Source organism: Equus caballus, chromosome 22 (genome assembly GCF_041296265.1).
Source record: "Equus caballus isolate H_3958 breed thoroughbred chromosome 22, TB-T2T, whole genome shotgun sequence".
Classification (NCBI taxonomy): domain Eukaryota; kingdom Metazoa; phylum Chordata; class Mammalia; order Perissodactyla; family Equidae; genus Equus; species Equus caballus.
Window position 1 is genome coordinate 40567484 of NC_091705.1, and position 17597 is coordinate 40585080.

General features: G+C 49.6%; 1 protein-coding gene across 9 annotated transcripts in view; it reads right to left on the reverse strand.

Moving 5' to 3' along the window:
- ATP9A (ATPase phospholipid transporting 9A (putative)) overlaps positions 1 to 17597 on the reverse strand; it is a 127654-nt gene that overhangs the window by 97400 nt on the left and 12657 nt on the right. For 6 of the 9 annotated variants that reach the window (XM_023626759.2, XM_023626758.2, XM_023626757.2 and 3 more), the window contains exon 2: positions 1163 to 1307. In XM_023626759.2, coding sequence (XP_023482527.1) covers positions 1163 to 1307 — 145 coding nt within the window. Of the gene's footprint in view, positions 1 to 1162; positions 1308 to 2288; positions 2952 to 12414; positions 12642 to 12724; positions 12980 to 17597 lie in introns of those variants that run through there. The other 3 variants (XM_070247052.1, XM_023626762.2, XM_070247050.1) reach the window with 3 other exon arrangements.

Below are 17597 nucleotides of genomic sequence, written 5' to 3' on the forward strand. Positions count from 1 at the left end.
GTAAGATTGAATCCAAAAAGCAAGATAAATTGCTATGTCCACGAAATGATCTCAGCATGGTAACATAAATATAGTGGAATCTCCTCCTGGGCGGCAGGTGGGTTCTGGCAGTTTCGAGGGCTCCCGTGTGCCCTGGGAGGGAGGCTGACAGCACGTGACCCAGCTGGCCCTCGGGCAATAAGCAGAAATGACGCGTCTCTCCAGGGCTAAGGCAGTGAAGAGCCACTGTTCAGTCACCTCGCTCTCGCTGGGTCATGGCGATGCGGTGGCTGTGTATTCCAGATGGACAGACAGCCACGAGATGGCGGAGAGGGGCCCAGCCTGCATCAGAATTTCCACGAACGAGAAACAGACTATTTCTTGGCTTAAGATACAAGCTCTGAGGGGATGTGAGTTGAGCCAGTGAATGCAGTGGAAATCACCCTTAAATAGACATTCAAGCTGACCATAAGCCACAGTATCATATATTTGTGTTTCTGCATTCTTTCTCAACAAATCGAACAGTCATTTGTTTTTTCCTCCAGCAGTGACACTGACTGCAGCTGCTGCTGAAGTCAGCTGGAGTGTGCTCAGAGGCTGCTGGGTGAAAACAAGGTGTTTAACTTAAGTGTGTGTAGGGGGAAGGCTTGTGGAGTACATGCCCATGGATTTGTATAAGTTAATGAGGGAATGCTGTGACTACCGAGAAAAACACTGTGCCAAACAGAAACATTCATTAGCAAAAACATCAAAAGAAATACTCTTTCTGGATGATTGGATTAAAAACTTCTTAAAAAAATTTCTCTATACTTTTATCACCCAACTTTCCCACACTGAATATGTGTTTCGTGATGATAGGGGAAAAATTTAAGCACTGCTGATGGGTTTTTTTTTGGGGGGGGGGTTATAATGTTAAGTCTTCAAAAAATCTTTTTCACTCTTCGGCCCAACACATCAAATAAGTAGGAAGTTATTCTAATGGATCAGATGGAGTCTCATGGCCTTGCAGACAGAAGGCAGCTTCCTCCAGGCGCTCAGGACCTGGGAAGATGGCTAAGGCGTCATGGGAAAGACACAGGGTGTTCACAAAACCTGCCACGGGGACCTCGGCCTTCTAAGACTGGCACCATCGCATACACGTAGCATGGGAAGAAAAACGGATGTGGTCCCTGCCCATACATACCCCAGGAAGAAAGGTGAAGAAGTTGTACTTCTGATTGTTGATGACATTTCGAGGGTACCTCTGATCCCTCTTCTCGGGATGCCCCAACCAGACTGTGCGGGGCCGGGGCTCCCCTCTGCCACAGCATCTCAGCCATTCACAGCACCTGTGGGAAAGACACGCCCACACCATCAAGGCCACGCCCACACCTGCCCCAGCCACACCCACACCTGTCTGCTCTTCTCAGAATGTTTTCCTCTAAAACATCTTCCCTGGGTCAGGACCACAGACACCATCTGGGCCTTCATTCTTTAGAGAGACAGGAAAACAGAGCTAAGGCTTCTAAGAAGGTGTGGTCCAAATAAAAGATGCTTTGTCCCAAAGCCCAAACTATTTCAAAAAGTAGACATCATTTTTAAAATAATAAGACTTAAGTTAAAAAAGTAAATATACAGCAACAAATACTGTTATTACTTTTACATTTTACAGATGAGAAGGGAAAGGCCAGGACAGTTAAATAAAGCACTTCAATCTGCCTAGAAATGAGAAACAGCTGAGTGTGGTCTTGAACCATGTCCATCTTATTCTAAAACCCAGGGTCTTTCCATCACCCCACGCTGTCAAAGGTGCTGGTTACACCAAGACTGCTCTGTAACGGAGGAGGGGAGGAAGCTCTTCTCCATCCCTGGCTCTCCTCTTTAGCAACACCGGAGGGACAAGCCAGAAGGATGATGTCTCAGAGCCCAGCGCATCCTGGAGACGGGCCAGCGTGCCAGCTGTGGGCAGACTGGCCCCAAGTGCCGCCCCCGACCTGGCTGTCCCGAGAGAGCAGCTCATTAGGCACGCCCCCTCCCGGGTCACCCTCAAGCGAGGCAGGGGAACACCTGGAGATCCGCTGGCTCTAGCAAAACAAAGGCGCTCTCAGGACTCCCCGAAGGAGGCAGCACGTCCTTCAGGAGAGCCCATAAACAAGGCCTTTCCAGAATTACAAGCCCTCGTAAGCACTGCAGTGGGAACACCCCACACCGAATTGTTCGCCTCACTGCCCCGGCACCCACAGGCTGGAGGGAGAAACCCCAGCCCTGCCCGCCCCTGGAGAAGCTGCCCGCTGAAGTGAAACCAAACAGACACGGCCACCAGGACTTACATAATGACTTGTCCACCACGGATCTCCCTTCGCCCCCTCCTCCTACGGGCTGGGCAGGCCCTGGTGGGGTGCTGGGCTGCAGAGCCCAGCAAACACAGCTCCTGAGCATCAGACTCTAAAGATTAGCAAGCCAGCAAGCTGCCTGCTCAGATGCTCAAAATTTCCATGATGAAACACGATGCTCTTTCTTAAAAATAGCATCCTCATTCCAGTAAACTGGCGCTCAGGGTGGAGTGTGGCTCTGATAAGGACAGGTTTCACTTCTAGTAACTCATTCATGTTGGCCAAAAGCCAGAGACACACACAGAAGCCTCGAGGGGGCCAAGCCCACTCCTGCTCGTGGGTGTGAATCACCCCAGCTGGCCATGGGTGGGCACTCACTCAGCGTTCAGTGAATGCAGGAAGCAAGCAAGGTGGCAGGGAGGCAGGATTCCTTTGACAGGAAACATACCCCTGGATTTGCAGCAACCTTCCTGAGGGTCACGACTGACTCTCTGTGAACCAGCAATTCTCTCCTCAGCCTGTAATAATCCTGTAACGATGGACCCCACAGTTGTAGGTTTCCAATGAAAGCCACAGAATAAATTTAAGAGAACCACAAACTGAGGGGTTCACTGTTCATGAGTTTTGTCTGTTTTGTTTTAGCAGAAGGCCCCACACAGCAAGCTGCCCACTCAAGCTATTCGTGATTTAAGCTGCAGAAGTGCGCATGTGCACGAGGTAACAGGCCATTGCCTGCAGCGTGCACCATGGCAGCAAAAGACTGGAAACAAACCTGACCATTCATCAGACGGGGCTGGTAAATAAACAGGGAACATCCAAAAAATGGGATTCCCAACAGTCTGTAAAGAATGAAATAGAGCTGTATGGACTAAAGGGCGCCATTTGCAAGACACGCTAAATCAAAAAGCAAGGGCCGAAAGCTGTGGCCAGGATGCTACTCTTCGCAGGAAAGCAAGAGGACACACACGCAGACATAAGCCTGCAAAGGCAGGAAACCTCCACAACGAGCCGGCAACGCCAGTTCCCTTTGGGGGTGGGGAGGTAGGGAGACCTCTTCCTGTGGATCTGTAGTCACATGGTACACATGTTATCTACAGGACTAAATGTTTGTTTGGAGTTTTTTTAAAGCTAGATTCCTAATACTAAGCATTTATGAAGTGCCCATCTGGTACAAAGTATTATTCCAGGGCCTGTGGGGACAAAACTCCAGAACAGGCTCCTTGCTCTCTTCTTCCTCACAATTTCACCGCAAAGCTGGGGTAAAATGAGGACTTTGTGTCACCTGAGCCCAGTGTAATTAGCCCCAAGGCTAATTTCAGGGCACAATTAATTTGACTTTCAGGTCAATAGCATTTATTGAACACTTAATAACAACAATAAGAGAAGTAATCGCCGCTTCTCTTCTGCCGTGCTTTCATTCACCCAGCATGTCCTGTGCGCTCACAAGGTGCCCCCGCCCAGGCACTGGGTGTTCAGTTGTGAACAAGACAGACGAGGTCCTCCCTCCCTGGAGTTTATACTCCAGCGGAGGGAGACAAACAGCCAAAATAAAACAAGGCCGGGCAAGAGAGGGCATGGGGAAGGGGTGTGGCTCCGGGAGATTGGGTAGTCAGAGAGGCTGGGGTGACAGTGGAGCTGAGTGACAAGAAGGAGCATCCGTGAAACAACGCAGGAAGTGCAATCCAGGCAGACTGGAAAGGCAAGGGCAAAGGTCCAGAGGGAGGAGGCAGCCTGGCACACGTCTGCACAGAGGGAAGACTGGTGGGGCTGGGAGGCAGCGGTCACCGGGGAGAGGGTGACAGACGCGGTCAGAGGAGGAGAAGGGGCAGGTGACACAGGCCTTGTCACCAGGGCAAGGAGTCTGGATTTTACTCCATGCACAATGGGGATCACTGGAGGGTTACAAGCAGGGGTGGCACGATCTGATTTACATTTTTAAAAGGTCCCTCTGGCTTCTGGGCAGAGAAGACGCTGCAGTAGACAAGAGGAGAAGCAGGTAAGGGGTGTGAGTTTTCTTCTGGGGTGATGAAATGTTTTAACGATGACTGTGGTGGTGGTTGCACAACTCTAGGAAGATACTAAACTGCTAAATTGCACACTTTAAATAGATGAATTGTAGAGTCTGTGAATTATATCTTAACAAAGCTATATAGTAACCAAAAAAAGTGGAAATGAGGGATCATCTAGGAGGCTGCTGCCTTCATCCAGGCAAGCAAAGACTGCGGTCCAGATGAGAATGGTAAAAAAGAAACGCATTGGGCCAGCCCCACTGGCCTCGTGGCTAAGTTTGGCATGCTCTGCTTCAGCGGCCCAGATTCGGTTCCCAGGCACGGACCTACACCATTTGGCAGCAGCCGTACTGTGGTGGCAGCTTACATACAAAACAGAGGAAGACTGGCACAGATGTTAGCTCAGGGCCAATCTTCCTCAGGAAAAAAAAAAACAGAAACGCATATTTCATTTAATGTTCACAACCACCCTACACGGTAGGCAGTAGTGCCATCCCCATTTTCAGAGTGGGTAACTGAGCCCACAGAGGACTCAGTGACTTTCCCAAGAGCTACTCCTGCATCTGATCCATCTACTATCGAGTGGGGGAAGCAGGCCTTAAGCCCAGGCCTGTCTAATCCCAATCCTGAGCTAAGAGCTGAGAACACCCTGCACTGCCATCAACAGCCTCATCAGCACCATTATTCTACAGCTCTATTTTTTTTTTCCAGTCTTTCATTTCATAAAATTGGAAGGATCTTCTGGGCCATCAAGAGCAACTGTCTTGCCCGTGGAGCTCTTCTGCGTGCTCTTCCTGCCCCACACCCATTCATCTTCACGCCAGTTGTCAATTTGTCATCTCTCGGCTCCCAAGTCACCCTTCAATACCTGCCCTAGGATCACAGACAGAGGTCATTCAAGCATCTCTCCTGTACAGTGAGCGCAATGCTAGGCTTTCTCAGTAGTGGGCGCCAGAGGGACCTTTCTGGAAAAAAGGCTCCTGGTGGTTTCCAGGCTGTGGCACCATGGGTCAGTGGCACGGGTGTGAGGACATCCAACGGTGCTCTGTCTAGCCACATACCCAGAACGCACCATTTCTCGGAGACCTCCAAGCCCCACTGTGGCCCAGTGGTCACCTTCCCAGGGCCCTCTCAGTACAGACATCCTGAGCCCCAGGCTCCCCCACACCAGCACCCTGATTCCCTCACCCCCAAGTTTGTCTCCTGAGGTTCTTCTGTCACTGTGTCCCAGACACTGCAAGTTCCAGGCCTCTTGTTGGCACCAGTGCCTCACTCCCATTGCAGACCGAATGTGTCAACCACCAGCTGTGACTGCCACCCCACCTGCACCCTGGGGATTGCTTTCTGCTTGCCCCATGCCTGCAGACCAACTCCAGCCCTGCCATCCAGCAACCTGAACTACACCGTCTCCAACCAGGTCTGCACCCCCGCCTTGGGGGGGCCCCTTCCAAGTGTGTTCCCCTCCTTGGATCCACTCCCACAGCCGCAGCTACCATACAGCTTTCTTCTATCCTATAGCTACTCTTTCATCATAATTTAATAAGTCATTTCCCTCCGTCTCCCCACTTGGCTTAGCCCACCTAAGCCAAGTGGGGAGACGACCAGGTAGAGGCCAGGGATGCTGCTAAACATCCTACAGCGCCTAGCAGGGCCCCACAACAAGCAATGATGGGGCGCAAAACGCCAGCACTTGGCGACCCTTGGCGACCCCACCTCTGAGCTCCAGATGTGATGAGCACAGGATCCAAGCTGGGCCGAGCAGAGCCCTTGACATGGTGATGGGCGTGAGAAAGGGCCAATGAGACCCCCGAGTGGCATTTTTGCTAGAAATACTAGGAAAGATGCGCTCTTCACCCTGGGCTTGCTAAGGTGGCAGAAAACAAGTCTTGGCAGCGGGCGGCCACCCCGCTCCTGTTGAGGGAAGAGTCAGCCTGAAAACGAGCCACAGGGAGGGCTGCAGAGACCGGAGGAGTTCCTGACGACCGGGGAGAGCACGCAGGTCTGTCCGTTCCCTGGCCTTTCCCCTGCTTTGATTCCCTGGAATCAATCAATTGGCTTTTGTCTTATTTTACTTTGCTGAAGCCAATTTCAGTTGGGCGTGTTAACCAATACCCCAAATCTCCTGCAACGTGGCAGGACCGTCCTTAAAGAAACATCCCTACTGGTTCCGTGTGTTCCAAGTCTAGGCTTCTGAAGAGGGCGAGCAGCACCTGACAGCCCGCCGTCCATCACCCTGACCCCTCCACTCTGGACCTTAGAGCTCTGCCGTCCAACACAGCAGCTTCTCCTCCAGGTGGCTATTTACCCTTAAATGAATGAAAAGAATTCAGTTCCTCATCCTCCTGAGCCGCACTGTGAGCGCTCCACAACCACGTGGGGCCAGCGGCTCCGGACCGGACTGAGCAGATTCAGAACATTCCAGCACGACGGGAAGTTCTACTGGACAGTGCTGCTTTAGAGCATCCTTTTCAAGACATCTCCTTCCACCCACCCTGAACTGAGGTCAATGCCCTTTCAAGGACACACACGTGAACATCAGTAAGTGGACCCCACAACTGAAGGAAATTTGCCTAAACAGGTTCTCAAACTTCAGCCATTTTCATACACACATGGGATTTCTACAATATCCAACCACCTCTACGTTCTAACTTCATGATTTTGCCTCAATTTGCATCCCTTAAATCAGTGATTCTCAACTCAGGGAAGGGTTGGCTGCTGGTATCCCGCAGGTAGAGGCCAGGGATGCTGCTAAACATCCTACAGCGCCTAGCAGGGCCCCACAACAAGCAATGATGGGGCGCAAAACGCCAGCAGTGCTCAGGTTGAGAACTCCGGTCCCAGATTTAGTTTCTCTAAGTTACTTTAAAAGTCACTTTATGGGGCCGGCCTGTGGCCGAGTGGTTAAGTTCACGCACTCCGCTTCTGTGGCCCAGGGTTTTGCCGGTTCAAATCCTGGGCGCAGACATGGCACCGCTCATCAGGCCACAGTGAGGCGGCATCCCACATGCCACAACTGGAAGGACCCACCACTAAAAATACACAACTATGCACCAGGAGGCTTTCGGGAGAAAAAGGAAAAATAAAATCTTCCCAAAAAAGTCACTTCATGCCACTATTATAAATGGAAACCCAGTATCACTTGCCATAATAGAAGGTAACCATCAAAATCAATGCAATGAAAAGTGAACTACGCTACTAAGTTCACGCTGGACTCGCGGCTCCGAGCTGGAAGCCTGCACTGCTGGCTGCCTCGCCTTCCTCGACTGCAGAGACCTTAGCAAACGTCTGCTGTTAACAAGTTGGCCCGGATGGCATCAGAAATACCGAAGGAGGGGCCGGCCCAATGGCGCAGAGGTTAAGTGCGCACGTTCCGCTTTGGCGGCCCGGGTTTCGCCAGTTCGGATCCCAGGTGTGGACATGGCACCGCTTGGCAAGCCATGCAGTGGCAGGCGTCCCACATATAAAGTGGAGGAAGATGGGCATGGATGTTAGCTCAGGGCCAGTCTTCCTCAGCAAAAATAGGAGGATTGGCAGCAGTTAACTCAGGGCTAATCTTCCTCAAAAAAAAAAAAGAAATACGGAAGGAGAAGTGACAAAGGAAGTAAGGGTCTCGCTGCGTGTCTCCGTGCGAGTCAGTTCCTGCCCATGAATTACTCAGACTTTATCACTGCAACCCCTAGAGCCATCGCCTGCCCATATTTTGGTAACTACGGTCCTGCAGTAGACGCCTTGGGCTTGGTGGCAAATTTATGAGTGACCAAATTCCCCAAAATCTATCCAAACAGAAGAGGTGGCAGCCAGGCTCCCTCTCCCCATCTGGGTTACACCTGAGGCTCTCCGCCCCGTCTGTCCGGTGGGTGGACGTCAGCCCCCCAGCAGTCTGAGACGGGCAGGTGCCTAGAGCTGTGCTGTGCCAGCTATCACCCTGGTGTCACGGACTGCTGCTGTTGTTTCTTAACACCAAACTGAGCTGTCTGTTACTTGGCATGACAAAATAACTCCTATCCCACATTCTAGACAGGCTGGGGAGATGGAGAGGCTGAAAAAGAAACAAGCAAGAGCCGCAGGTTCAGAAGAAGAGGACCACGTGGGCTAGAGTAAGGAACACCGACGGACCCGGGCGCAAACCCCGGCCCTGCCCCACACCGTGTGCCTTCGGGCTACTCATCTTCTGTGATCCCCATTTTTCCTCTCTGAAAAATGAGAGTAATAAGACCCGCCTTGCTGAATTACTATGAGGATTAAGGACTTTATATATAAAGGGCAGAGGACAGGATCCAGCACATAGCAGGCATTCAATGAACAGATGCTGATATTTCTCCTGACTTATTTTTTCAGATAAAAAAAGAAAACATGAAACAATTTTCTCACCTGTTGACAGCAACAGCTATTCAACTCGGTTAAGATGTAAGGCTAGAAATAACTTAGTTAACAGTGCTTCCAGCTTAGATCATTTAAATAAAGGACAACCAAACTTGATTTTCTTACGATTTGACTCTAAAACAAAGGTTTTGACAGCCAATAGCCTGCGAGATGTGCAGTGGCTTCACACAATCTGGCTGAAATGCAAGGGAAAGTAAACATTACAGAGGGAAGCGCCGAGGCAACAATGTTTCTGGAAAAGGTAACTACTGTAACAAGAAGTCGGCCTCCACAGAAATAACCATCTCTGAGCTGGGTGCCACCCCGATCAGCAGGCACTCAGTAAAGATTCGCTGAAACACCTGCCTGACGCAGCAACCTTCCTGAAGCCAGAGTCCAGGAAGCTACGGTGTCAGTGTTAACACTGGGGAAATCCAGGAAGAATGTAAAGAAAAAGCGACATAGAGAAAACAGTCTGCAGCAGTGGTTCTCAATGGAGAGGGGTGCGGGAACCACCAGCCACACGTGGCTGTTGAGTACTCCAAATGTGAAATTTAAGTTTTATTCCATTAATTTAACTAATTTAAATAGCTCCATGTGTCTAGTGCCCCCCACATTGGACAGCAGGTCTAGAAGGATGGAACCCAAAACCTTAGGCATAGATGCCCAAGGAGAAGAAGTGTGAGGAAGGGAAGGTATGAAGGGAAACTTTTGCACTTTGCTCTAAACACACCTAAGTGGACAGATTTTTTTTTTAACTAGGAGAACATAGAATCTAAAGTCAGAAAGAATGCAAAGAAGGAAGTTTGTTCACTGAAGCGGGAACGTATCTCTGACCACAAGAACGCCACTGGCTGGAGGAGAAATGGGACGACAAAGCCAAGTCGACGTGGCAACTTCTCTTTAAATGGAAAGCTCAGTTCCTCTGACCTAGGAAATCTACCTGGAGGGATGTATCCTATGCCAACACTGGTCTGGTGAGCAAGAGGAAATGCACGAGGATATTCACAGCAGCAACAGAGCACCGCAAAACCCTGGAAATGACCAAATGCCCATTACAGAGGGACCACCTGTACGACGGACCTGTAGCAAAGGAAAGAATGAGGGAGAGACACACTGCAGGATGAGATCCAAGTGATGAAGTGGGAGGGAAAAAAAAGCAAAAGATACGCAATTTATTATTCTGTATTTTAATAAAAATAATATATGTTAATATATGCAAGGGAAAAAATACTGGGAAACACATACACACACCACAGACTGTTAACTCCAGTCTCTTGGGAGAAGTCACGGGCAGTGGGAACAGCAGCCTTTCCCTATTGGTCCCTTGCCGCTCAGCAGTGCGTGACACCTCTTAGAAAAGTATGACTCACACTGCAGCCCAGCCCCACGATGATTCAATAATTATGGACTCGAGTCCAAGCATGTCCCCTTTCCATCCCAGGTCCTCCACTATCCAGCCCCCGACTGCAGCCAAGGCAGGCCAGTGCCAGAACTCTGTGCTCCTGGTCCTTGCTTTGCTGTTCCACTTTTCTCCAACTCCCAACCCCTGTGCAGGACTCATTCACCCCCCAGACTTCCGGGAACAAGCCCATCCCCCATCTGCTATTATCCTTCAAAACCCAACTCCGTGCTCCTCACAGAGAACAGGGGGCAGCTCTGCACTCCCTTAGACTTTATCGTTGGTTTCTCTCTGGACCAGGATGGGCAAACTCTCATCTACAGAAGCCAAGCAAACAACATAAAAGAATAAATGAATAAAAATAAACACAGGGTCCGGTGGGACGGGGCACGCCGAGGAGCCCGGAGTCTGTGGGAAGGAAGTGGCTGCCCCCAGCTCCTGCCAGGACACGCTCCTACACAAGCCCAGCACACAGACCACCAGAGACTTCAAGACAAAGAAGAAACAGATTCTGAAGTTCAACGTTCAGTTTCTAAATGTTGGTAACTAATTCAACTTCTTTTTAAAATTTATTTTATTTTATTTATTTTGAGGAAGATTAGCCCTGAGCTTACATCTGCTGCTAATCCTCCTCTTTTTGCTGAGGAAGACTGGTCCTGAGCTACCACCCAGGCCCATCTTCCTCTACTTTATACGTGGGATGCCTACCACAGCATGGCTTGCCAAGTGGTCCACAGGTCCACCCCGGGGATCTGAACTGGCGAACCCCAGGCCGCCCAAGCCAAACGTGCGTGATCTTAACCGCTGCGCCACCGGGCTAGCCCCTCAACTTTTAAATTTAATGCAAAACTAAAACCACACCGAGGTATCACTTTTTACTTAGCAGGATGACTGAGATTAAAAAGTTGAATACACCTGTGTTGGTCAGGATGGGCAAACAGGCACTGTCCTGCAGGGATGGCTCTAAATCCGTGTTCCCCTGAGGAAGGGCAACCTGGGGACAGCTATCAAAATTGCAAATGCACACTCACCATGACCCCAGTGGTTCCCTGTGAGACAGTCCATGTGTTCTAACATGGACACAAAGCCTTAGGTTCAAGGTCATTTACCATAATAGCAAACCTCAAGAAATAACCCAAATGTCCACCAGTGGTAGACCGGTTAAATATAGTTTGGTACATCTATTCAATGGAATCCTATAAAGACATTAAACAAATAAAAAGGGATGAAGAAGCTTTATTATGTACTGATAGGGAACAAGCCCAGGGTGTACTGTTAAGTGAAAAAAATATGTTGTACTGTGTAAGGTGTACCAACAATTGAATAAAAAAGGAAAAAATCTGTGTGTGTGTCTAGATAGATATCAAATACTTGGGCTTTTTTGGGTAAATGGTTAAAAATTCTCTAGAAGGACACAGAAGAAATTGGTAAGCGGCTGCCTGGGGAGGGGCACGGGGTGGTGGCATGGAGGGATGGGAGGGAGACTGAGTTGGCAATGGACACACTTCTCTACCTTGTAAACACTGAACGACGTGACCCTGTGACTGACCAAACTTTTTAAACTTTTTAAAAAGGAAACAGAAACGCCGCCACACAGCTCTCAGTCTGCAGCCTCAGATCTTGGCCACCAGCTCACGCATCCCAGACCAGAACCTACTGGCCTCACCCCCCAGGCCTGGTATACAGAAGGCGCTCTGTGTGGACTAAGGACACATGCTCCAGACTCCCAGCACTCAGGCACCTCTGCCTTCCCTCAGGCATTTGCACTGTATCTAGGCCAACGCTCTCAGGTTCTAAAACAGGTCTGGTGCCACCACACCCAGCCAGAATGTCCGAGAACTGCATGGGATTAAATGATTAAAGGGAAGGCGATTCCCCAGACGCCACCACAATGAGCAAGAACGTTTAGAAAGCGCTCAGTGTGCGCAGGCCCGGTGGTGAAGCATCCTCAGAACGGTGCTACAGACGGGTGCGCTGTCCTCGCCCTCCTGAGCATGGGGAACCTGCACCTCGGAGACTCCCGCAGCCGGTGAGGGCGAAGCCAACGCTCCACCACCGCCTTTGCAGACCTCACCCCGCAGCAGAACCCGAGAGCCGCCTCCGAACTGTCTAGACAGCAAGCTAGGGAGCAACTCAATGACAGGGACACACCAAGGGTCCCCAGTGGCACCGCCCAGGCCCACTTGGCTCCCCCCTCCAACCCACTGTTGGCCTTAACAATGGCTAACACTGCTGGTACTTTCCACGGGCCACACGCTTTGGGGTCTAAGCACTCCACATCCATGAACTCCTTTAGTCCTCAGAACTACGGAGCACTATCGTCATGACCACTTTCAGAGCGTGAACTCACTTGTCTGAGGTCATACAGCCAGGAGCGGCAGAGCCCAAGCTGGAACCGAGACAGTCTTGCCGGGATCCACGCTCGCAACCCCTCCTGATCCTCAGCGCCAACCCCGGGCTTGAAGAGCCACCACCTCCGCTGGGAACCCCTCCTCCTCCCCTGCCTCCAGCTCCGCGCCTGCTCCCATGGAGACCCGGGGGCAGTCACAGCGATGACGGCACTGCTCCGCCTCGGGTGTGGCTCTGGCACCAAGACAGCCCCCGGAAGGCCATGGGAGCCGTTCCGAAGGGCGCGTGGAGAACACCACAGGTTACCTCACCTGTCCGTTGGAAGGAGTTCACTCTGGACCAAGCAGTGGAGGGACTGAGGGTGTAGACAGCTCAGCTGTGGTGGGGCACTCACCAGGCAGAATGGTCACAGCCTTCCTAATGTGACTGCCACGGGGGATGCCACCCTGGGCTTCAAAACCGCCCTGCAAACCTCAATCCTCCACAGGGAAGCCAGTCGTTACTGTGCTTGGCCCAGCTGTCTAGACACAACTTCATCACGAGAAACCATATCTAGAAAGACTTTCTTTTATTCACTCAACAAATATTTACGGAATGCTTTCAGGCTCCCAAACAAGTCTTACGTAACTACCCAACACGCCACCGCGAGGAGTTAAGCTCACCCAGTGCTTCTACAGAGCACTAATTGTGCAAGAAGCGTGTCCTCCATCAACCAAGGGCCCCTCCTGCCCTCCACCCCTGCCCATTAATTCACAAGAAGCCCAACTCATGGCAGACGGAGAAAGGAAACACGTGCTTTTACTTCTTCCTCTCTCTCTTTGAACTTTCCCACCTCACAGGCATGCACTGGGCAACAGGCAGAATTAAAACACAGGTGGAGAAGGCCATCGCCCACATCTGACCCGGGAGCACAGGGCAATTCTGGTTTTCAGAGTGTACAACGGCGGAGTCCTTCCAGAAAACCACTTAGCACTACACGGTCAGAGGCCTCGAATGACCACGTGTTCCGTTTAACCCAGGGACCTGGGGATTCAAGCCTATGAAAATTCTCCACAGGGTAAGAGAAAGCTCATGCAACCAGACAGCCTCCCCAGACTAAGTTCCAATTTATAATGGTGAAAACAAACTGAAATTTCACTAATAGCCATTCAATAACAACACAGATCAAAGGAAACAGACCTAAATGTTAACAGTAGAAGGTGGGGCTTTAAATAATTCTAGCGACTGCATCTTTAACAGGAACCACTACTCTCCTACAACAGGAATTATTACTTTCACAAAGGACAAATAAAACTCCAGCATTTAACAGTCCAGTGCAGGGCCTGAGAGCTGGCAAGGGCACTCAGGCCGGGCTCTGAGTCCCTCCTGGGCCACGCCGGCCCTCTCCGGCTCGGCTGGGCAGGGGTCTTTCTCTGGCAAGCCATGGTCCCCCAACCCACTAGTTCCATCACTTGGCACAAAACAGCCCACGGCTGCTGCCGCTCAGGGGACATCAGTGGCTCTCTTGACAGTTAATGCAGCTGCCTGGGAACATCAGAAACCTTGTGACACAACAGGAAGCGGCCAGGAGTCAGTGAGGTCTGAAACGGGGGCATCTCCAGCCAAGAAGCAAAGAGGGCATCAATCTGAGATCTGTAACCCAGGCCTCCGATGACGAGACGCAGGTGGCTGCATCTGAGGCTAATTCCTTTAAGCCACGGGCTATGTGAACGAGGAAGGGGAGGCAGGAGGAGAAAAGGGAAGAAAAGGCTGGATCCCCCTTTCTTTCTGGGAAGAAGGGGGTTCCCCTGTTTTTCCTCCTTCTAGCTCCTATACGCAGCACACACCTTCACGAGAGCCCACCGTGTGCCCTGCACAGCACTTTCACCCCCAATGAGTCAGGAAAACAAAGTCCCTTGGGTTATTAAGGTTTCTGAACAAAACTGAGGGCAGTGGAAGGAAGCAGGCCCAACTAGAAATGTGGTTCCTATTCTTCACACACTCATTCAGTCGGTCTGCAAACATTTACTGAGCACCTGCTGCATGCCAGTCTTCATGCTAAGCACTGGCACATGCAAACAAGACAAAGGAGGGCACTGTTTCCATGGAGCCTATTATGTTGCAGGTGGGCAGGGTGGCCACAGAAAACAAGCAAAAAAAAAACACGAATATGTTGCTGGGTGAGGGGTGGCTCCTTTAGAGTGGGTGGTCTCGGAAGGCCTCTCTGAAGAAGCGACAATTGAGCTGTGATCTGTGAGAAGGCAGCAGCTTAAGAGCTGGGTGGCCCTGCGCTGGTTACTTAACCCCTCTGAGCCTCCATTTCCTAGCAAATGGAATGTCAGTACCTAGTGTGGGACTATGTGTTGATGCCACAAGATTGTCCACTTAAACTATGCAGGACAGTGGTATCGGCGGCTAAGAAACTAACAGTCAACAAAATTCTGAGAACACCCGCGATGTGTCACTAAACGTAAGCTCCTTGCTGGTAGGGGGTTCTATCGCCTGTGTTCTCTGCCATGGCAGAGTAAGTACTCAGCAAATATTTAGGGAGTGAATGAATGTCAAGCCGCTGAAATAGCCAAAAACCAAGGCTAAGATTCTGGTTTTCTGCAGTGTAGTAATCATTGCTCCTTTCTGAGCGTCACTCCACAGACTGAGCTCATCCGAACCACGCAGGGGACTTCTTGTGTCTGGGGATCTGTGTCTCCCTCAACTTTCCCTCTGTGTGTCTTCGCGGTGACTCTGCTTTGGGGGGCCAGCGTTCAGAATGAAAACATGATTTATTAAAGTGAAAATAAAATATGAATCAACTCGTGGAAATACAGGGCCCCTGGTTAAGTAAATTAGCAATGTCTACACAAAGAAATACTGCTACCATTTAAAGTGTCATTTACAAAGAACAACATGATATGAAAATGTCTGACGTTAAAATGCTAAGTGAAAACAAGTAGGAAATAAAAACACGTGTTACATGGTTATAATTCATAAAACAGGGGGGCCAGCCCCGTGGCCGAGCGGCTAAGTTCACGCGCTCCACTTTGGCAGCCGGGGGCTCACCAGTTCGGATTCTGGGCACTGACATGGCACCGCTCATCAGGCCACGCTCAGGCGGCGTCCCACATAGAAGAAGTAGAAGGACCCAGAACTAGAATATACAACTGTGCACTGCGGCTTTGGAGAGGGGGGAAAAAAAGAGGAAGATTTGCAACAGATGTTAGCTCAGGGCCAATCTTCCTCACACACACAAATTCATAAAACAATATACACACAGAATCAAGACAGGAAGAAAACAGCAAATGCTAAAATATCTGCATAAACTGTGGTTGTCTTTGAAGGAAAGGTAACATCAGTATCTCTTTCAGCAGTTTTCTCTTCTCCAATTTTTCTTGAATACAGATACACTCATTTTACAGTTAAAAGAAAATAAATTTTATACTTTTTAACCATTTCCCTCATAACATAAACTACTCAAGAAGAGGGCAAGAGGAAAGGCTGCTGTGACATGATCAGTTTGCCAGGTTTAGGTTCAAGGTTAGCTTACTCGGCTAAGCTATACGTCCAAAACTTAACCTCAGGATCAAGAAAAGCAAGCCTCTCTCATATAAATCATTAAAAAGTAAATTTCTTGTGACACTACTACAAGTATGGGAGTAGCACATACTTCCACGAGGACGGCCGAAAAGAAAGGAGATAGACGATACCAAGTGTCGGTGAGGATGCGGAGCAACCAGAACTCTCCTGCTGGGGAAGCACAAATTAGCGCTAACAGGTTTGAAAACGATCCATTTCTCCTAAAGCTAAACAGGAATATACCCCCAGGGCCCAGGAAAGTCACACAGTACACGCACTAAAAGACATGTTCAGGAATGTTCACAGCAGCTGTCTTCAGGGGAGCCACAGCTGGAAACAGCCCAAACGTCCATCAGGAGAAGGCGGCAGAGAGAGACCACAATGTGTTCATACAATGCTACTTGTGGCACGAGGGACACAGAAACTACAATACACACGCAATGTGGTCCAATCTTACAAAGGGAACACAGAGCAAGAAAAGCCAGGCACAAGTGAGCACACGGGGCATGCCTGCATTTGTGCAAAAACTGGCAAAACCAATCTCCACTGTTGGAAGTCGGATGTAGGTGAAGGTGGGGGAGCATGAGAGGGCTTCAGAGGTAAGAGCCTGCTTCTCTGTCTGCTGCCGGTCACGAGTGTGGTCACTTTATGAAAATTCACTGAGCTGTGCATTTGTGATTTGTGCACTTTTCTCTGTGTGGATGTGTAATTATGTTGGGTATACAGGCATAATTTTTTCCATCAGTTTATTCAGGGAGAAAAATCCCTGCCAGGTGGGACAAGTGGGCTTATCGGTGTGCTCCCTGGTCCTTTGATTTATCTGGACACAGTGTGTCTTTCCTTGTATGAGCGCCTCTAATTGCCATTAATCTAAGGAGAAGAAAGACAAGGAGAGAGGATGGGGGTGGAGGAGTTCTCCAGTTTTAAAGTTTATTTGGACTTTCATGGGGACTGATTGTATAAAAGCTAAAAAGTATTCACATTCAAATGATTTTCATTTACAGGGTGAGCATGGGCATTTTAGAAAGAGATGTTCCACACGTTTCCCCCATTAGCATGAACGTCTCTCATACAGAGAGGATGAAGAAAGACAATAAGAATCAAAATGTAAACTAACCCTGAAAACAGATACTATACTTCTGAACAATTTACAGTTATTGGGACAATTTCAAGTTGCTAGAATTTTCTTGTCACATCATTTCTGCTATCAGCCTTCACCAGGAACAACAGAGTACACACCTACTTACCTCCAAATCACTGAAGCCTCGCAAACCCCCAGTTCCTTTCCCCTCAACAAAAACCAACTGCTCCAAACAGATATCATAGAAAAAGTCAAACAGGAGAGGACATCAAGACAGGGTGCGAAACGCAATTTGCTGCATAAGCTCAAATTAAAATGAATCTTCCAAAAAACTGAAATGAGTCTTCATCATTGTAAACCAAAACCTCTCCTCAGTTTGTCATCTGTAAAGTAGGGCTGCCAGGAGGATTAAATGGGATGATCCCCATAAAACTCTCAGACTAGCGCTCAGCACCTAATAAGTACCGAATCAGGGTATTATAATAGCAACTATTATAATCCTCATCAAATTAATGTAGCACAATCCCCATGACAAGAAATAACAACCAACCAAC